The 21,357-nt window shown below is 43.0% G+C and overlaps 2 protein-coding genes across 3 annotated transcripts in view; one reads left to right on the forward strand and one right to left on the reverse strand.

The window, feature by feature from the left end:
• LOC139415919 (SH3 domain and tetratricopeptide repeat-containing protein 1-like) lies at positions 1 to 18,170 on the reverse strand. 2 transcript variants are annotated; one of them, XM_071164086.1, is made up of 20 exons: positions 17,655 to 18,170; positions 15,986 to 16,036; positions 14,155 to 14,285; positions 13,425 to 13,530; positions 8,802 to 8,945; positions 8,330 to 8,528; positions 8,129 to 8,205; positions 7,796 to 7,991; positions 7,082 to 7,212; positions 6,883 to 6,924; positions 5,343 to 6,728; positions 4,963 to 5,132; positions 4,560 to 4,628; positions 4,200 to 4,323; positions 3,523 to 3,703; positions 3,276 to 3,426; positions 3,071 to 3,193; positions 2,828 to 2,978; positions 2,356 to 2,552; positions 1 to 2,030 (listed from the first exon to the last, which is right to left on the reverse strand). In XM_071164086.1, the coding sequence occupies exons 1-20, from the start codon at positions 17,809 to 17,811 to the stop codon at positions 1,698 to 1,700; spliced, it is 4,119 nt and encodes a 1,372-aa protein (XP_071020187.1). In that variant the 5' UTR covers positions 17,812 to 18,170; the 3' UTR covers positions 1 to 1,697. The 2 variants fall into 2 exon arrangements, with proteins under 2 accessions (XP_071020187.1, XP_071020186.1); XM_071164085.1 differs by having other exon boundaries at positions 903 to 2,030; positions 6,877 to 6,924; positions 17,655 to 17,918.
• The window catches only part of LOC139415923 (calcium-binding protein 2-like), a 15,124-nt gene continuing 11,664 nt past the window's right edge, over positions 17,898 to 21,357 (forward strand). The window contains exons 1-2 of the mRNA XM_071164095.1: positions 17,898 to 18,196; positions 19,555 to 20,055. Of these exons, the coding sequence (XP_071020196.1) occupies positions 19,928 to 20,055 (128 nt within the window). The 5' untranslated portion in view covers positions 17,898 to 18,196; positions 19,555 to 19,927. The remainder of the gene's footprint in view (positions 18,197 to 19,554; positions 20,056 to 21,357) is intronic.

Here is a 21,357-nt window from a genome sequence, read left to right on the forward strand (position 1 = left end):
ACAGTTAATTCAGCCTCATTTATTGCCTTTAAAAAAACATAGCTGATATGACTGACTTCCTTAAACAAACGTGATTTCTACTGACAATTGATATGTACAAACTAAACCATAAGGGGATGACAAGCGGATAAGAGGCAATCCATAATTTCGATTAAGACCTTAACTGAACGAGCGATGACAGACGTAGTCAATATAACTATTTGTTCAGCACTTTTGAAATGTAGAGTGACAGAATTCAGAACAAGGGCCGTTCTTACAGTATTCTCCCTGTACACCAAGTCAGAATTTTAGGATAAAGGGGGCATATAAGCAAACAATAAAAACACTTACAATATTCAATGATTACATTTCTCTAAAACAGGTTATAGGCTACATGTGCACCGCCTAGTCAGAACAGTATGTGAAATTAAGAGGGGGAAATAGACTAAATTATTAGAGTGAAGCACATGGGCTACTAACAGCTTACTACACAACATACAATATAATCATTTATATTATAACCATCATATGGAAGTAAACTTGGAGTCACGAGATTATATGGTGTGTGGTCCTCCCACTATGACTCAGGAAATCATGCAGTCTATTAGGCTACAGATGAAATAAGTTATGAACTTAACAGGGTGGGGAAAGTGGACGGTGATGAGCTTGATGCTCCTTTCCCATAAATATCAAGGGTCTTATTCTGGTGACTTGATGATCGACATTTGACAACTAAAAATATTCTCTCTCTTATCCATAATAATCTCATGATGTAGACTACCACCACAGCATACCTGTAGTGGATCTGCCACCTGTTGGCTAGAGTGCACATGCCCAGACCAGAGGAGGCACATTTTCTATTCAACTCAACAGTTTCTGTGACAAAACTATCAGTAGAGTAAAAAAAACAAAAATGCCATGGAAACACATTGACTCTTTCAATTTTTATTAATTACATGAAAACCTAAGCGAAAAAGTACATTTTGTGTGCACTACGTCATCACGCATTGATTTGTTATCTACAACAAGTCCGTTGGGTGGAAACACCACTGATGGGATTGCTGAATATTCGCATGAAAATCTTTGAGCCGATTGGATGGAAAACTAGCTAATCATACAAAAAAAGGCATTGACGGCTTATCAGAGTGCTGACTTAGGATCAGTTTTGCCTTTTGGATCAGAATAAATATGACTGTATGGACAGATCCTAGATCAGCACTCCTACCATGAGACACTGTGGATATGGGCCCAGCCGCGCAGTCCAAGTGGTCTTCACTCTCACAGAGCAATTCACTCCACACTCCACTGTAACCTGCAACAGCTGGACCTTCTCCATTATCTTCTCTGACTTTTTATTAGAGATATCTTTCATGATTCATTACTTTCACCATGACTTTACTCATTTCAGGTCATCAACTGAAGACAAAAGACAATTATAGATATTCAGTCATTGCTGTATGATTCTATTCTAAGTGATATTGTTCAGTAAGGCACAGAACACTGATTGGCAAAATCACAGCAGTTCAAAAATGACATATTTAAACCGAACGAAGGCCTACAACGCCCACTTGGCACAATATCCTCCAACACCCATAAACTCTCTAGCCTGAGTGCCAGTCTGTTTGTGCTATCATAGCAACTCCTTGTAACTCATTGTCATGTTTTGCTTGACAATGAGCATTGGAGTTGGTAAGAGCACAAACAGATCTGGGTCCAGGCTATAACCTCTCCCCTCTTCTCACTAACTTCAAACCAAGATGGCCGTTTGGTGGTGACTTATTTCTTGCTTCCTGGATGTTCACCCTGTTCGTCTTGTACTGTGACATACTGCTGAAGATCTGGTCTGGCGAGAGGTTGATGCGTCGTACATTGAGGTCGGAGGCGAACGCTCGTGCTTTCTGGTAGAAGAAGAGGGACAGTTCCCGATCGACCAGGAAGTTGTGGTAGATGGTAGCCAATCGGGTGCAGAGCTGGAGCTGGGACTTCTTGTTGCCGATGTCCATGGCTGCAGCAAGTGCTAGGTGGTAGTACCCTGCGGCGTCATACGGGTCCTAAGGGTCAAAGGTGAAAAGTTAGGGGTTAGAAGTAAGGTTGGTTCGGGTCAGTGGAGGAATCGTTGAAGCCGTTTTGGTTTGGTCCATGTAAATCAAACGTTATATAGCCATAATGAAATGGAAATTCATGCATATGTTTTCTGCATGTTTTCGAGGGTTGGCACCAACTCCATCTTGACATGGAATTTCTCCAAAGGAGTGCAATTCAAAGTTTAACTTTTGGGATCAAATTTCAATTTCTTATAGATATGTATTTAAAACCTGAAAATACAACAAACTGCCCAGTCATGAATTCCATTGATTTATTGATTGATTTGATTACCTTCAGGTCATAGAATATAATGTCCCCCAGCGTCCGATACACCCTGACATAGTACAGGGTTTCCTCATCAAACTCCAGGGGCGTGGGGCAGAGTGAGAGGGCCTTCAGGTAGTAGTGTTCAGCCAGCTCAAACTGACCCAGACAGTGGTACAGAGTAGCCAGGCGGTGGAACGCCACACGCTCGTTCAGACGGTTTCCTATATGAAGTACAACCGTGGTTTCATTAGTTAGTATTTCTTCACAGAAAGAGCTATAGCCAGGCTGCACTTGTTTTTACTTCCTGGCACGGATTCTGCTGATGGCGGCTTTTTGTTGTTGTTGTAATAATAACTGTGATGTGGTTGTTTTTTCCTGCCAAACCTTACTGGAATGCACTGACTGTAATTCACTCTGGATAAGAGCATCTGCGATATGTAAATACATATTTCTATTGGAAAATAAAAGCAAGGACTGTCTCTGTTGTGTGTCCTACCCAGTTTAACACTGATGTCCAGGGCGGTCTGGGCGTACTCAACAGCCTCTCCATACAGCTTCATCTGCAGCAGCAGCTCCACCAGCTTGTTAGACAGTCTCAGTCTGACCTCTGTACTGCTGGTTTTCACCGCGATGGGCAGGGCACGGTCCTAACACACACACACACACGAGGTGGGTCACACACATACATACACCACCTCTGTCCTACCCCATAGAAGCAGTGTGTGCGTCTGTGTCGTACCCCATAGAAGCAGACAGCCTTCTCTCTCTCCGTTGAGCTGTTGAAGAAGACGTCCCCTGCTGCCTCCAGCAGCTGTAGGATGAAGTGTGTGTCTCCCGTACTCACCCCCACATCTTGGGCCACCTGGGAGGAAATACAAGAGGTAACATGTCAATGTAACTCTGAGTGACTGCTGTCTGCACTGTGCTATAGAATAGGTTCTGACCTGTAAATAAAGGTCCACCAGTTCAGTCTGGCCCAGCAGGTGGTATATCTTCCCAGCCTGTAACCAGGCGTAAGCCTCCTTCTCCCTCCGGCCCAGGTCTATGAAGATACCCAGGCTACGCTTGGTGTAGTCCAGAGCAGACCGCCTAGCCCTGGACACAGAGATGGAAAGCATGGGAAATGTTATCATTTGCTGCCAAATAGATAGATAGATAGATAGAGAGGGACGGACGGATGGACGGACGGACCTCTCTGTCCCCAGACTAAGGTATAGCTGGCTGATGGTCTCCAACACCTCTCCCTCCTGTCTCCTGTCTCCCCGGGTCACCAGCAGGGCCAGCTGATGTTCGTTGTAGATGATGCACTGGGCCTCATCCGGACACACTGCTCTGTAAAGGTGGCACAAGCGTCGCGTCACGCTCAACTGACCTGGGAGAGGGGAATAGAGCACGGAGAGTCGGATTAACAGCATCTTTCTGTTAGCCTACTGAGCTAAAGCCTCAACATTAGCAAGAGGAGTAACACATATTTGGGGCAGAAGTGATGAATCGGGTATATTGCAAATGAAATTCATGCCATATGTTCAGTATATAGTAACTTAATATTTAAACATTCAAATCTTAAATAAATACATTATAGAACTGTAGAATGCATAACCAATGTCATTTTAGCAGGGAAATATTCACGTATCAAAGATTCTGCATCTCGGTTTCTCCAACAAAAACTAACCACAGGCTTGAGAGTATTTCCTTTCCTTGGATCCAATACCAACGTTCTCAGAGGCTCCCCATACCTCCTAATGTTGATTCAGCTGATGGCTAGTGGCGAGAATAGTGTTTGAACCTGTATGTGAGCCATGTGTTCTGTAGCATTGTGGTGACAATAGGAAATGATGGTTTCAACCAAAAATAACAAATGAACGTACTGTCTGAGTGGTTTGACTTGATAGCCATGAGTAGAGCCCATTCATAGTAGATCTTTCCTCTGTCCAGGTGTCTCTGGTTCACACAGTACTGTCCCAGCTCCAACAGCACGGTGGTAAAGTTCACCTTGAATAACAAAAAAGGTAACGACTAATGACAAACGTTATAATGTATGTTATATGGCTGTTATAAAGGCTTTATGAAAGCATTCATAATGACACCTGCAGTAAATTGTAACGATAGCAAATATTACATAGAACTAAATAAATAAATAAAATAGTAAATTTTTTGACATGAAAAATAAATCAAATAAAGTTCTCCTAATAGGGATGTGTAAAAAATAAAAAATGAATAAAATGAACCTCATGTTCTTGTCCCTCCAGCGCTGACAACATCTCAACAGCTTCTGTTAGATGCTGCTCCGCTAACCTCTGAGGATGAAGAGACAGGACTGCTAATCTATCTGGAATCCTAATTAAAGTAGCAACATTTCACCAACTTTCCCCAAAATGAACAGATTTTCCGGGAAATCCCTGTTGGAATATTCACGGATTCTTTCCAAACAGGATTTCTGGAAAACCTGGGAATTTTGTCATCATAATTCATATATCAAATCAAATGTTATTTGTCACATGCTTATTTGTCACAAATGCTTACTTACGAGCCTATTCCAAACAATGCAGAGTTAAAAAGTTTGAAAAATTGTCTAAATAAAAAAAGGAAATAGTAACACAATAAAATAACAATATATTTCTGATTATATACCTTAGCCCCAGCCTTCAGACACAATAACCCCAGGTTAGCTTCTGCTACTGCCCAGTTAGCCCTGTCCTCAAACTCCTCACACACATCAATGGCCGTCTGGTAGCTCTCTGCTGCCCTCCTCAGGTCCCCCATGCTTCGCAAGGCTACACCCCTCATGTTGTGGACCAGTCCTTGAGATGAGATTGTACTTCATTAATCTCTAAGGGGAAATTAGTTTGTCATACTTACAGCAGTAGTAAATAAACGATACAAATACTCACATATTTTTACAATAACACAAACAAGCATTACAAGATATCTACAAAATAAATACATATGTAGTATTAAGTAAGTAGTAAGTTCAACAGTATAGTATGTGCAAAATAACAACTTAAGTGTACCTTCCTGTGGGGTAGTGCAATGTTCTGGCATGGAGGCCAGCACTGAATCGAGGACGTCTAGAGAAACCTCTGGTTGGCTGTTACAGATGTGGAGCCATGCTAGCCACACAAGGGCGATGTTTCGTTCAGGAATGCTAGAGGTGCCCGATGATGATGACGGCGCACAATGATGGTCTATGAGAGTGTGCATGGAGCGTACGGCGTGACCTAGCATCCCATGTTCCTGAAACAGCTGGGATAGGCAGAGTGTTAGAGCCTGGCTTAGAGTGTGGTCACCAGTGCCACCGACTCCATCTAATTGCCCAGTGAAGGAGAGCGACCGGCTGAGATATGGAGCCACTTGAGCCGGAATGGCGACGTCCTGCTTCCGGATCCCATAGAGTCTGTCTGTGTTCTCCAGAACCAGCCCCATTCCATTCAGACAATCGGCTAGCCTAGCAGACGGATGCATCGTGGCTCTCCTGGCAGAGCTGACACAGAGGTGAGGGAGGGAGAGCTGGCTGTACAGCCCCGCCAGGCTGAGGTAGCCATGGCTGGGCACGACGCTCCGGACACCAGGGGGCTCCGTCAAGAGAACCAGAAGCCTCTCCAGGAAGGGAATGGTGTCCGCCGCCTCACCTTGCCTCCAGTGGAGCTTGGCCAAAAGGAAGCATGCTCTGGCTTCTGCCATCTTATTGTGACTAAGCACCGCCTTCTTCAGGATAAATTTCAGAACTTCTGAGTCTTTCTCCACTGTCGAGACGCAGTAAGGGATGCCCATTAGCAGCGCAGCGATCCGCTCCGACAGAGCCAAGTATTTCTCTGTATTTTTCTGCATGAGATAGATCACCGCTAGGTTAGCGTATATGCTAGCTAGCATTAGCATGTCCGTGAAGATGTCTCGAGGGACGCTAAGGGCCTCCTCGAAGTAGACGCGAGCCTGGGAAAATTTTGATCGTCCTGCGCAGAGTTTCCCCAAAAGGAAACAGAGGCGGCTCTGTGACCAATGGAGACGTTTCTTCCTGGCAGTTTCCCTGGCAACACCTAGATACGCCACTAATTTGTCAACGTCGTCCGAGTGGCCAGTGAAAGTGGCGAGGAGCCGTTCCGGAGTTTGGCCATAGAGGTCGCCAAACTCTGGCTTGTAGTTGCTGCCACCCAGGAAGGATAGAAGAGGAAGGAATTTCTCCTGGTTGGTGGTGGTGCCTTCCTCAACTGGTTGGATGGTGAAGTGAGGCCTGCTGGGTAATGTAGTCTTAGAGGTCTCACTCTGGTCCTCCAGAGTTCCATTTGTCGTCACAGTTGCATGAGGCACCTTCGATTTCATCTTCCCTTTTAGCAGAATCTCTTCAATCTTCCTCCTCAGTTCTGCTTGTTGGTGAGCGTCCATGTTGCCTTGGGAACCATCTGCAAGACATTAGATGAAGATCATTATTTATGATTTTGTTGACATGTGGGAAGAATCAGAAAAAGGGAATTATTTGAAAGTTTTCCAAGTTGAGAAAAAAAATACTCAAACCCAATAGTCCATAAGTACAAAGCAGACAATAAATACCCCTACTTTGAGTTGGTTCATTTGGAGAATCCGGTTGAGCAATCAGATCTGGAATGAAAGCAATAATTAATGAATCAATATCAAAACAGACCGTCTTTACACAGTAAGCACGTCTAAGAGAGCAAAAAATAAAAACAAGCTGTACTTGCTGGCAGCTGTTCATCACCAAGAAAAGCCCCTGATCATTTCCCAATTTCTGTCTCACCAAGTTTGTAGACGTGTCCAACATCATTCTGGTTGATTTTTTTCAGCAAGGCGATTGTCTCCTCTTTAATCTGATCTTCTTTCAGCTTGAAAAACAACCTCTCTTCTTTCTCTAGGAAAATGTCAGACGCCCTAGAATGGAGTTAATAAAACTAAATGTCTACTAATTTCAGACAAGGTAGAATGATAACTTTCTGAAAGGAACGTGAGGAGCTACGATGTGGGTTTGAACATATAATTCAACATGGCTCTGAAAGCATTGTCCACAGTGTGCCTTTGTACATTTACTGTAATACACCCATAGAGATAAACCAAGTGTGCTATTATTGAGTTCCGCCCCCCTCCTTTCCTCTCAGAACAGCCTAAATTCATCGGGGAACAGACTCTACAAGGTGTCGAAAGCATTCCACAGTGATGCTGGCCCATGTTGACTACAATGCTTCCCACAGTTGTGTCAAGTTGGCTGGATGTCCTTTGGGTGGTGGACCATTCTTGATACACATAGGAAACTGTTGAGTGTGGAAAACTACACTTGAGTAGCTGATACCATCGAGCTGCATAGTTGCTGGCACACCAATCACCATGTAATTGTTCTATTTAATTCTATGAATATATCACTACTGTATACATGATGACGCAGCTAATCTGATGCAGTTAACCAGTTAACCAGTTAACCAGGTAATCAATATATAACTCAGCAGAAGGACACACTTACTCACAAAGGCTATCGGCCGGTCTGACCAGTGTTGTCATCACCAATCCCACTTCTCCTGTCCTCTCCAGTCTGCCAGTGAACCACTCGAAGCACGACACCAACAGGCCCACAATGATGATGCGGTCGCCCTGCTCCAGGCTTAGCTCGTCTGGCCCACCGGCGTCATACTCAACAGTGGCCACGCAAGAGCCAGTGGCTAGCATGGGGAGAGAGAGGTGGACAGGAGAGATTCATTAGAATTCCTCCACATAACTCTAATTCTATGAGAAAAAGGAAAAGTGAAGCCCTTAGAATTAGGATTGTCAAGTGGAATTCAAACAAGGTTCTTCTTACCAAACTGGCAGGGGAAATCACATGCTGGCTTGCCACTGCCAACTAAGATGTTCTCCGCACATGATTTGAGGAACCATCTATAGGGCGGAAACAGGAACGAAATACGTGAATAAAAAGGTGAAACTTGGAAAATTAGCAGTATGCTTCTTCTGTATTGACTAAGAATGAAATAGCTAAGTATACACTAGGCAAAGTACTAACTGGTGGAAGGGGATGACGGGCTCCAGGGCTGGTTTGGGTTTGGTCCCCCGGGCTCCATCCCCCAGGGAGAGTACGGTCCACCCCGAGCCCAGGAACGGGGGCTCAAACAGGGCGATGTCCCCCTGCTCCAGGTAGAGGTCTCTACCAGAGGTGGAGCTGTCGAACATCTGGGTGGAGCTGCAGCTGGCGAACAAGGAACCTGACAGAGGGGGAGATTTGTCATACTTTATTTGTGGGTATAACTAAATAACTAATCATTTGTAGCATTGTAATTAAGAGTATAACATGTATAACATCTCATAACAGCATAACATGGATACTCAATGTTCATGTGATCTGTATGTGCTGACTTATCAAATTAAGTGCTTCTGTATATTCTGAATACACTATTCTGAATACACCACAGTGAATGTGGGTACCAAAAGCTGTCGAAGTCAGATATTTTAAATCTGTGTGTCACTCGGCGAGTTACCCTCTTGCATGAGGATGCCTTTGTACATGAGGTTGAGAGTCTCCTCTTGGATAGAGATCTCTATGGCAAAGTACTCCTGGTCCAGAGAACTCAACCAGAAGTCCTGGTCCAACAGCAGGTTCTCCATGCACTGACCCAGAAAGCCTGGGGAACAGAGGTCAGATGTCAATATGTCAGAGGTCAGTCAGAAGTCCTGGTCTAGAAGTAGTTTATGCATTGATTTCAATCGGAGATATAAAATCAGTTACTTTGTTATTTCAGACCCGAACCTGTTCAGGCCCGGGTCGGGTATATCGGGTCCACCCGAACCCGTGAAGACCTCTACTTTGTTTGGTATTTATTAGGATCCCCATTAGCCGCTACAAAAGCATTAACTACTCTTCCTGGGGTCCACATGAAACATGATATAATACATAGTACAGAACATTATTAGTCAAGGACTGAAATACATACATTTAAAACGTGACATATAGCCTATGTCATGACTGTCCTGTGAGGATCCAAATAGGTCAGATCAGCTTTGCAATAAATAACTTCAACCAGACCCCCTCTCACCCGCAGAGGGGGAGGAGGGAACTGGTGGGGATTAACACCTCACACCCTGTTGTAAATCAAGGACAAAACATTCAGACATCCCTCTCTAAATTCCCTCAAGGAATGTACTTTGTTTTAAGAAGAGTTTTCGCGCCAAAAGTCTAACACGTTCAAAAGCAACTACTAGAACAATATTTCTAATACAGAATGTGGGGATTTGTCAGAGGCGACCTAAAATAACACTAATGTCGGTTTGGTTGTTATTTTGTGATGTCATTAAAAATATTATAAAGGAAATACTGTAACTTGGAAAGTATACATACGACATGTACAAAGTTTCCATCCTCTGCGTTGTGCATGCTATATGAAAAAGTATTAGTGTTTTTGTTAAGAGAGGGATGTGATTTTAGAAACTAAGAGGAAATTGTTTCTATAACTGTGCACAGTAAGTAGTCACCGCCCCCTTGATTGAGGTCAGAGAGTGTGTCAGCCTGACAGAACCGCCCCTTTTGAACAAACTGTATAAAATGATGGGTTAAGAATTTTCATGTAAATGCATACATGATTGCTTACTCCACGCGGGTGGTTGCTGTGCCGCCACCCGCTGGGAGTAAGAAATCAAGTGAGAGTAGTTTCCAAATGTACCAACGTTAAGTGTCTCGGACCCACTCCCTCTCTCGCCCTCTCCATGTCTTTTGTAACAAGTAGCCCTATTGTTGTCAGTCCACCAGGGACCTGTTTTTAATGTATTAAGTGTGTATGTTTATCTTGTGTTACCATTTAATTAGCTAGTAAATAAATAATTAAATCAATTTGCGTAATACTGAATCTTACCGAGTAAGGCTCGGGTTTTTGCAGATGCAAAGAGGTTACGACTGTTCAGAATGATGATATGATACAAGGTTATGATTAATAAGTTGACTGTTTAGAGATGTGATAGGTAAAGACCTTTAGAGTTTAATTCGGGAGATGGTAACTCTTTAAATAACTGCTCTCGTGGTGCCCCAGATCCTAATGAGTTAATTGTTACATGATTCATTTAATCGGGTAACAACACAGTTGATTAGATATATAACAGTGTTCAGATTAATGTTAAAAGTCAAGTCACGACACCTACATATCAGTACATGCACACAACATCTAGGTCTAATACACAGTACAGTGCAAATTACAATACACTATAAAAATGTCTTGTGTCTTGTCACAGTCCCCTTTGTGCTGTAAGGTGTTCTTGTATCTGTTTTTTAAAAACTGGTTTAATTGCTAGCTTGAGTTACTTGGGGTGGCAGAGAGTTCCCTGTAGTCATGCCTCTATTTAATACTGTGCGTTTCCCAGCCTCTGTTCTGGACCTGGGGACTATGAAGATACCTCTGGTTGCATGTTTTCTGTTGTGTGTGCCAACTGCTTGAACAGACAGTTCGGTACCTTCAACACCTCACACAAAGACCAATAGTGATGCAGTCAACTTTGAGCCAGGAGAGACTGACATGCATGTTACTGGCACTCGTTCTTTGCCACACATGACCACAAAGCTGGGCAGTAGTCCTGGTGCGACAAAACTAGGGCCTGTAGGACCTGTCTGGTCGACTGAGATGTCAAGAAGGCAGAGCAACGCCCTATCATGGACAGACCTCTTCCCATTTTAGCAACCATTAAGTCCATATCTTTTGACCATGATAGCTTGCTATCTAGGGTTAGACCCAGCAGTTTAGTCTCCTCAACTTGCTCAATAGCCACATTATTCAATAATAGATCCAGATGAGGTTTAGTGTTAAGCGAGTGATTTGTCCCAAAAACTATGCTTTTAGTTAGAGATATTTAGCACCAGCCTATTGCTAGTTACCCATTCTATAACTGACTGGAACTCTATGTTAAGTGTCTCAGTTATTTATTTTCATGCTACAGGCGACATGTATACTGTTGAGTCATCAGCGTACATAGACACACAGGCTTTATTCAAGGTCAGTGGAAGGTCATTTGTAAAAATAGAAAACAAAAATGGCCCTAGCCGGCTGCCCTGCGGTACACCACACTGAATATGTAGAGGATTCCATTAACGAAGAGAGAGAGAGGATTCCATTAATGAAAACCCTCTGTGTTCTATTATAATTGTAACTCTATCCATAATAAAGGCAGAGGATTCAAATCCACTGAAGTCTAACAAAACAACTCAATCTTTTTACTATCAATTTCTTTCAGCCAATCATCAGTCATTTGTGTCAGTGCCCTTTATAAAGTGCCCTTTATTTTCTGTAAAATAACTTGAAAAAACTACTTTTTCCCAGAAGTTTGCTAAGCACTTGCAACAGGCTGATTGGTTGCCAATTTGAACCATTTAAACACATATATATTTTTTTAACTAGTCAGTTAAGAACAAATTCTTATTTACAATGACGTTCGGCTTTAGCCGGGGTAGGCCGACGCTGTGCGCCACCCTATGGGACTCCCAATCATGGCTGGATTCGAACCAGTGACTGTAGTGAAGCCCCTTGCACTGAGATGCAGTGCCTTAGACCGCTGCGCCACTCGGGAGGCCATTAAAGGGTGCTCTGCTATATTTCGGTAGAAATGACCTCAGACCCCTCCATGTCTGAGGGCAAACGGCATCTTCTAGGCTTAAATTGAAGATGTGACAAACAGGAGTCACAATGTATTCTGCTACCAACCTAAACAATTGACCATCCAGGTTGTTGGCACCAGGTGATTTGTCCCTATTTTTTTCACCTCTTCCACACCCACTTTGAGGAACTTCAAACTACAGTGCTTGTCTTTCATTATTTGGTCCATTATGCATGAATATGAAGACTCAGCATTTATTGTTTGCATGTCATACCTAAGTCTGCTAATCTTGTCAACAAAACAGTTATTCAAGTGGTTGGCAATATTAAAGGGTTTTGTTATGAACAAGCCATCTGCCTCAATGAAAGATGGAGCCGAGTTTGCGTTCTTGCCTATAATTGTATTTAAAGTACTCCAGCACTTTTAACTTTCATTCATCTTTCTTCCATTGTATAGTTTCATTCTCCTTTTTGTTTAGTTTAGTTACGTGACTTTTCAATTTACTGTATGTTTGCCAGTCTGCTGTGTTGTCAGATTTATTTGCTATTACCTTTGCCTCATCCCTCTCTGCCATACAGTTTTTCAATTCATAAGTTTGCTAGAGAGCATTTGGATGATCCATAAGAAGATTGGGAGAATGTCATATGGTCAGATGAAACCAAAATATAACTTTTTGGTAAAAACTCAACTCGTCGTGTTTGGAGGACAAAGAATGCTGTGTTGCATCCAAAGAACACCATACCTACTGTGAAGCATGGGGTGGAAACATCATGCTTTGGGGCTGTTTTTCTGTAAAGGGACCAGGACGACTAATCCGTGTAAAGGAAAGAATGAATGGGGCCATGTATCGTGAGATTTTGAGTGAAAACCTCCTTCCATCAGCAAGGGCATTGAAGATGAAACGTGGCTGGGTCTTTCAGCATGACAATGATCCCAAACACACCGCCCGAGCAACGAAGGAGTGGCTTCGTAAGAAGCATTTCAAGGTCCTGGAGTGGCCTAGCCAGATCTCAACCCCATAGAAAATCTTTGGAGGGAGTTGAAAGTCTGTGTTGCCCAGCAACAGCCCCAAAACATCACTGCTCTAGAGGAGATCTGCATGGAGGAATGGGCCAAAATACCAGCAACAGTGTGTGAAAACCTTGTGAAGACTTACAGAAAACGTTTGACCTCTGTCATTGCCAACAAAGGGTATATAACAAAGTATTGAGATAAACTTTTGTTATTGACCAAATACTTATTTTCCACCATCATTTGCAAATAAATTCATTAAAAATCCTACAATGTGATTATCTGGATTTTGCTTCTCATTTTGTCTGTCATAGTTGAAGTGTACCTATGAAGAAAATTACAGGCCTCTCATCTTTTTAAGTGGGAGAACTTGCACAATTGGTGGCTGACTAAATAATTTTTTGCCCCACTGTATTCTATAACCATGTATGTTAAGTTAGGATTCAGAACTTGTGTATCATTCATGTAAATAAAAACCCCATACTATATCTAGTACTTCTTATACTAGACGACATTACCCATTGTGTAATACGTGGTGAACCTCCATATCTCTTCAAATGTTTTGAATGTGACAAATATGGCGTTTTCTTCACAGTTGATGGAAACAAGCCGAGCTGATAGTTCCTAAAAGTACAGGAGAGGAGAACAGAGAAGAGTTCTAAATGTACATGATTTCTCACAAACTACTGTATAAAGCAATGTAATATGTTAATAAAGTACTAACTCAATAAGAACAAATACAACCTGATAACACAAACACTTCAAATGCAAAACTGGTGATATGACCATACACAATGCATTCATTATATTCACTATAACTTTTCACACTTGCGATAATTCCACAAAAGCTGTGACAAAGCATTGACAAAATGGGGTGTGACTGTGCTGAGTACAGTATCATAGCAAATGCATTTTTAGCAGCATATATAGATTACAGGAGTACATAAAGATTACATGAAAATTACATAGGTTAACATTTATTGTCCTGAATCTTTCCCTGGAAGCAGAACTGAGCGATTTCCACTAAATGGGCCAACTGCAAAGTCAAAATTGTCTATATCGTAGTTCATGAAAACAAAAATGATATTTTGTGTCTTCATTTAAGGTTAATATCAGGTTTTATGATTTTGTGGCTGTGCTAGCTACTGACCACTCTGCAGCAATGCCTCCGGGTCAAGATTTCTGAAAATAAATGCCAACCTGTGACAAGACTAACCTGGATACATAAAGGTTAATAGAGTGTTATACCATGAAGAGAGCGTTGACCTCTATGCTGTCGGCCTCCAGGAGGCGGAGTTTCCCCCTCAGCACTTCCTGTGACCCCTCGTCTGCAGGAAGCTTGTCCGGCCCCTCCACCATGGCCAACAGCATGGGCAGCGCTGGAAACATGCAAGGACACGGTAAAAATCACCATTACAGTCTATGACAAGCTGAGTATGGGCAATCCTTCTCTAGTTAATGTTTTGTAGGAGAGAAGAGGTGACAGAGATACTCTGGTGACTTTGTAATAAACAATAATGCTATTTCTCAAAACACCACGTAGAAGTAATTCACTTCAGTCAGCAGTTCAAAAGTGTCGTTTGAGGTTTGTCATAGTTAAAAGACTAAAAACGACTCAAAACAACAATGTCAATATCCTGACAGATACAGTACTAATACTGTATCCTCAACTTTACTTCCTGTTTCTTTATTAACCAACGGCCATTTTGGACACAATCATCTCACCACTTACAGAAAAACCACATGATTTCACATGTGAAATTGAATGTGAAATCATGTGTTTTTGGAACACTTGATCACGTTTTCACATGTGTAGTTCCATGTTATCACATGTTGCTTTACATGTCTCGTGTTATCATATTAACTTCACATACGATCACGCGATCACATGAAAACATGTGTTTTTGGAACACTTAATATGTGTCCACATGACATTCATGTTGTTTTTCAGTAAGGGACTGGTCTGGTGACCCTGTGATTGACAGTGAATGACCCACAGAGATTAATCAATGACTTCAAAGTGGCTTTCTCAGGCTCTCTCAGGTCCAAGGTACAATAATCATAGTTCAAATTCCCTGTCAAATACATGATTTTTCCATAATGAGAAGTGAATTTCCAGCCTGGTCACAGATCTGTTTGTGCTGTCTTGCCATCTCCTATGGTCACTGTCACACCAAATGTAACAATAACCATAGGAGTTAGCAAGACAGCACAAACCGATCTGGGACCAGGCTAGTGAATTCTAGTTTAATAGCATACAGGCTACTGCTTTGGTGAGACAAGAGAAGAAAGAGTGCAGAACACACAATAACTGCAGTAAGTTGTTTATTGGTACACTAAAAACCACAGTAGAAATATACAAAATATAAAAACTGCTTCCTACTGAACGAACATGAACCTCTTACCTCATAACTTATATGATTGTAATATGTCACCTCTCCTTTTTAATGGTTGACTTTGAGTCTGCAGTCATAGCGTGGGTCAAACCACTACAGCAGTGTGTGTTGCGCTCAACCTAGCCTGGTCCCAGATCTGTCTCCATTGCCGTCATTATTGAGTGACAGGGAGTTGGCATGATAGCACAAATAGGCTGGCACTCAGGCTACTCTCTACCCCTATGTTGATACTGGAAGCATGAGGCTGTATGAAATAGCCTGATGGTTCATAGCAGAATGAGTCATTCAAAACCCACAGTTGAATCTTAGAGCTCATAATGGCAAGAGAGAGAGTTAAACCCATAAACCATAACTTTACTCCAACTACCACAGCCAAACCCCAAACTCTCCCCCCTTCTTTTGGAAATACTGTGGTTGGAACCTTCATGAAATTCCATTCTGTTAAATTCTGAGTTTCCACAATGAGAATGAAGTGTCTGATATACATACATTGGACGATTGAAAATGGAAATCCCCCTTTCACTGAAAGGTGTCATATTTCTGGGTCTGTATTAATACAGTGTCTCAGGGTATGATCTAGGATCAGTTTAGCCTTGTAGATCATAATGAATAAGATTATATGGACCAGTGGGAACTGATTCTAGATCAGCCTTGTAAAGTAAATACAGTTATTAGTTAGTCACCTGTTGGGAAGCCGTCTTCGGATGTGCCTGCTCCTCTGGAGCTGGAGCGCTCTGCAATATACAGACATGTTCATTTAATACTGAACACAGTATGTATGCTACTTTGATCGATTGTAAGAAGTAGGTAAACAAAATAACCTAAAAATTAAAAGGTGACATGCCCAAAGGTCCTTTATGGGCCTTTTGGCTAGCGGCTGAAATGTCCTTTATGTGTTTATTATGACAAGAGCAGGAAAAGTTATGATCCCTAGTCCTCTACCCATGTTTCCTGTGTGTGCTATCGCTTTCTCTCACACACACACACACACACACACACACACACACACACACACACACACACACACACACACACACACACACACACACACACACACACACACACACACACACACACAGAGAGAGAGGGAGACAGGAGGAAATCTGTCAAGTTCTGATTTCATAACAGTGTCCCCAACTAAACAAGAAGGAAGAATTGAGAGAAAGGGGGCAGGGTCACAAAACAGACCACCATAGATAGAACTGAAACAACAATCAAGTTGTCAAATAACCCTCTTTTAAACTGAGCTTGTATGACTAGCACAGACAGTGTCACCAGCAAAGCACCCCCACATAATAACACCTCTTCCATGCTTTACCGTGGGACATACACATGCAGAAATAATCCGTTCACCCGACACCGCGTCTCACAAAGACACGGCGGTTGGAACCAAAAATCTCAAATTTGGTCTCCAGACAGGAGGACAGATATCCACCGGTCTAATGTCCACTGGTCGTGTTTCTTGGCCCAAGCAAGTCTTCTTATTATTGGTGTCCTTTAGTAGTGGTTTCTTTGCAGCAATTCAACCATGTAGGCCTGATTCACGCAGTCTCCTATGAACAGTTGATGTTGAGATGTGTGTGTTACTTGAACTCTGTGAAGCATTTATTTGGGCTACAATTTCTGGGGCTGGTAACTAATGAACTTATCCTCTGCAGCAGAGGTAGGTCTGGGTCTTCCTTTCCTGTGGTGGTCCTCATGAGAGCCAGTTTCATCATAGCGCTTGATGGTTTTTGCAACTGCACTTGAAGAAACTTTAAAAGTTCTTGAATTTGTCCGGATTGACTGACCATCATGTCTTAAAGTAATGATGGACTGTCGTTTCTCTTTGCTTATTTGAGCTGTTCTTGACATAATATGGACTTAACCCTTGTGGTAAAAGACCATCTTCTGTGCACCCCCCACCTTGTCACATCACAACTGATTGGGTCAAACGCATTAAGAAGGAAAGAAATTCCACAAAATAACTTAAGGTTGGCGGCACACCTGTTAATTGAAATGCATTCCAGGTGACTACCTCATGAAGCTGGTTGAGAGAATGCCAAGAGTGCGCAAAGCTGTCATCAAAGCCAAGGGTGGCTATTTGAAGATTCTCAAATATAAAATATATTTTGATTTGTTTAACACTTTTTTGGTTACAACATGATTCCATATGTGTTATTTCACAGTTTTGATGTCTTCACTATTATTCTACAATGTAGAAAATTGTAAAAATAAAGAAAAACCCTTGAATGAGGTGTTCTGAGACTTGACTGGTAGTCCTAAAAACAATATCACGGTATGCTACTACTGCAGAGGCAGATTGTGGATCTGTGTGTCATTTTAATGTCACTTTATGGATCAATGACTCACCCATTTTTCTACTTCTGGTCCCCTTTTTTACCGGATCATGGTTGTGGTCTTCTGCTGAGAGCTCTCTCCGGTAATGGCGAGTGCTAGTGTCCATACGGTTAACCACCGCCACGGGTTCCACCTCTGGTTCCGCGGTTGACATAATTAACTTTTTCATGTTGTAGCCCTACTTTAAACTCCCCGAGCGAAGCTGGATATCATGAGCATCTGCACCCTCCTCGCGCCGTGCGCACACTATCCATAGAGTACGTCACAAACGTTTACTATCACTGTCGAAGAGGGCGTGAGACGTTAAAACCGCTGACTTAGAGATGCCTTGTCGTAGAAGAATATCAATATTGTGTTGTCACTTAATGGTCCATAGAAGCGTTACTTATTCCAAAGTCAGATCTTTGGTGAAAAATCGGTGATTGTCATCCGTTGTTTTGCTTACAGAGGATTTCCCAACTCCATCAGAATTGTCCTGTCCTGTGACGTTTGGCACACGAGCCACTCCACTGTGCCATCGGTGCGAAGAAAGTGCAGCTGACTGCAGGGAACAGGTTAATAATCGCTGACTGAACAAATAAAGTTTATTTCTTTTCTTAAATCCACCGCGCTGTTCTGTCAACAGAAGGAGTTCGCTGTTGTAAATATAGGCCATTGACTGGGAAAGTTGAACTGTTTTCTCAATCCTCAGATACATTTTTCCAGAAGTTTGAGTGCTAAGTGTCGTATATAAAACTTTTTCACTTTGACCTCATCGTGGCATTCATAATTCCTTGCTATTTCAGCTATTTCCTATTGAGAAATTGAAAATGCTACGCGCATGCACGCACGTAACCTACGTGTACGTACATAAAAACACAACTGCTTAGGCCTATTGATTAATGTAGTCCTATGTGTAGTCTATTGCATCATTTGACCATTTCCACAGTCCGCTGCTGCGTACTCTAAAATAAGTGTCCTTTGCCCAAGCTAACCTCTGTCACATCCTAGGAAGAGAGTCAGCGCTTCCCTTTCCTCCTCTCTATCAGCCTGGCCTGGAGTTAACACTTAGTCTAGGAGACCAGAGCCCTGTCTATCATGTCCAACTGAATGGAAAGAACGACTCACTATTTCCATTCGAATCTGTTAGAATAAATAAATAAACCTGATTCCAAACCCGTTTTGCACTATGAAACACCTAAAAGGTGTTTGAACCTAGATTAGACAATAAGCAAACAATAAAGCTATTGAATAATATTTATTCAACGTCACACACTTAAAAAAAGCACTTACACATACGTTTTTAAAATGACATTCGTAAGCACGTTTCTTTGGTGAAAAAGTCGAACCTTAGGTTCTGTTTTCCGGGGAAATAAGCTTCTGTCAAAATCGAATACATGATAGATATCAATTATGATATTAGGGTTCCTTGATAATGGCATTCTATTAAGTGTCCGAATTTCACGTTATTTCCCGGGAAACAGAACCAAATATTACACTGGAATGCATTTATCACCCAAAGACAATGAAATCATTTCAGAACTGAAACATTTATTTTAATAAGAAGATGTGTCTGAGTTACAATGACATCCAAACGTTTCCATTATAATTATTTATTTATATTATTTATTATTATTATTATTTATTTGTTTAAATGTTACTTTTTTCTCGAATTTACAAGCCTAATTTTGCATAGGTCCCAATTCCCTATGGACCCTGATCAAAAGTAGTGCACTACATAGGGAATAGGGTGCCATTTCTCTTATCAAAAGTAGTGCACTATGTAGGGAATAGGGTGCCATTTCTCTAATCAAAAGTAGCGCACTATGTAGGGAATAGGGTGCCATTTCTCTAATCAAAAGTAGTGCACTATGTAGAGAATAGGGTGCCATTTGGGACTAAGCCTTTACTTCTGCCTGTCTTCCCTCCATAGGTATTTAGTATCCAGGAGCATGACCAGGAGTCCGACGGGGCCCAATGCCTCTACTCCGTACCCAACGACCCTGAGGTGAAACTGGGCGGCACCTCCAGTGTCCCGACCACCTCCATGCTCTTCCTCCACCGCGTGTCCATCCTACAGGACCTCACTGAGGCACCAGACGACCAGGGCTCCCAGGCTTACCAGTGTGGCTTGTGTTGGCTGCCCCTCCCCAGCCTTGCTGCCCGTCAGGCCCACCTCCTGGTCAGCTGGACGTACAGCACAGGCTGTAACCGCCTCTACAGTGACATGATCAGACTGAATCCGTCTCCTCCTTCTCCATTGGTATCTGAGGAGCCATCGCCATCCTCACCCAGCCCAGTCCACAATGACCAGTGGGACCAGGAGGCTGATAGGGCCCGTCGTCTCAACCCTGTCCCCTACGACCTTGAGGCCAAACTGGGATCGAGGCGAGGCGGGTACACTGACCACCTCCAGGCCCACTTCGTCTGCCAGGTCTGTGTGTTTTGTGATTATAAGCACATGACAAATCTCTGTTCTTTACTGTAACATATGGACAATAAAGTTGTATTGTATTGAAGGTCTCCAATGAGGGCTACCAAGGCTCTGAGGGCTACCAGGGCTCTGAGGGCTACCCGGGCTCTGAGGGCTACCCGGGCTCTGAGGGCTCTGAGGGCTACCAGGGCTCTGAGGGCTACCAGGGCTCTGAGGGCTACCAGGGCTCTGAGGGCTACCAGGGCTCCGAGGGCTACCAGGGCTCCGAGGGCTACCAGGTCTATAAGGGCTACCAGGGCTCTCAGGGCTACAAGGTCTCTGAGGGCTGCAAGGGCTCTGAGGGTTACCAGGGCTCTGAGGGCTGCCAGGGCTCTGAGGGCTGCCAGGGCTCTGAGGGCTCTGAGGGCTACCAGGGCTCTGAGGGATGCCAGGGCTCTGAGGGCTACCAAGGCTTTGAGGGCTGCCAGGGCTCTGAGGGCTCAGGGCTACCAGGGCTCTCAGGGCTACAAGGTCTCTGAGGGCTACCAAGGCTCTGAGGGCTACCAGGGCTCTCAGGGCTACAAGGTCTCTGAGGGCTACCAAGGCTCTGAGGGCTGCCAGGGCTCTGAGGGCTCAGGGCTACCAGTGTGCCCTGTGTCAGCTGCCCATTTTTGGTTCTGGTGTGTTTTGCAGTTCGCTTTTGACTTGGTATATACTTAAGCATAAATATTATCTATGCAGGGTTGGGGTCAATTCCATTTCAAGTTAGTCAATTCAGGAACAAACTGAAATTCCAATTCTGTTTCCAATTTTTTTCTCATAGAAGGCAATGAGGTAAATTGAAATTGATGTCGGAATTTCAGTTTATTTCCTGTATTGACTGAATTGAAAAGGAATTGACCCCAACCCTGCATCTACACTTGGTAAACACCAACTGAAAGAGGACTGTCAGATTAAAGGTTACCACACGGCCTATTCATGTGAATCCTATCTTACCTTTTTATTCATCAATTCATTTGCTCTGCATTTGATGAATTGAAATACAATTTCAATTAAACATCATTCATCTTTGTGCCTTTGAAAATGTGCACTACTTCACTAAATAAATGAGTTGTATCCGTCACACGCACACTCACACTCACACACACGCACACACACACACACGTTGTGACAATGTGTGCGTGAGTGTGTGTATGACAGAGCCACAGTCAATCACACTCTGTCACGCGTGTTGTTTGGTTATCTGACCTAGACACATTTAGCCAGGTAATCACATGATAATACTCTCTGACGGATGGACGGAGGGAGGGAGGGAAGGAGGGA

This window comes from Oncorhynchus clarkii, chromosome 9 (assembly GCF_045791955.1).
Source record: "Oncorhynchus clarkii lewisi isolate Uvic-CL-2024 chromosome 9, UVic_Ocla_1.0, whole genome shotgun sequence".
Taxonomy (NCBI): Eukaryota; Metazoa; Chordata; class Actinopteri; order Salmoniformes; family Salmonidae; genus Oncorhynchus; species Oncorhynchus clarkii.

Coding starts and splice junctions, on each gene's coding strand:
- LOC139415919 (XM_071164085.1), bottom strand. CDS start 17,811: ATGAAAAAGTTAATTATGTCAACCGCGGAACCAGAGGTGGAACCCGTG. Junction 8,206..8,329: donor CCCGTCATCCCCTTCCACCA/GTTAGTACTTTG, acceptor TCCGCCCTATAG/ATGGTTCCTCAAATCATGTG. Junction 2,553..2,827: donor GGACATCAGTGTTAAACTGG/GTAGGACACACA, acceptor TACTTCATATAG/GAAACCGTCTGAACGAGCGT.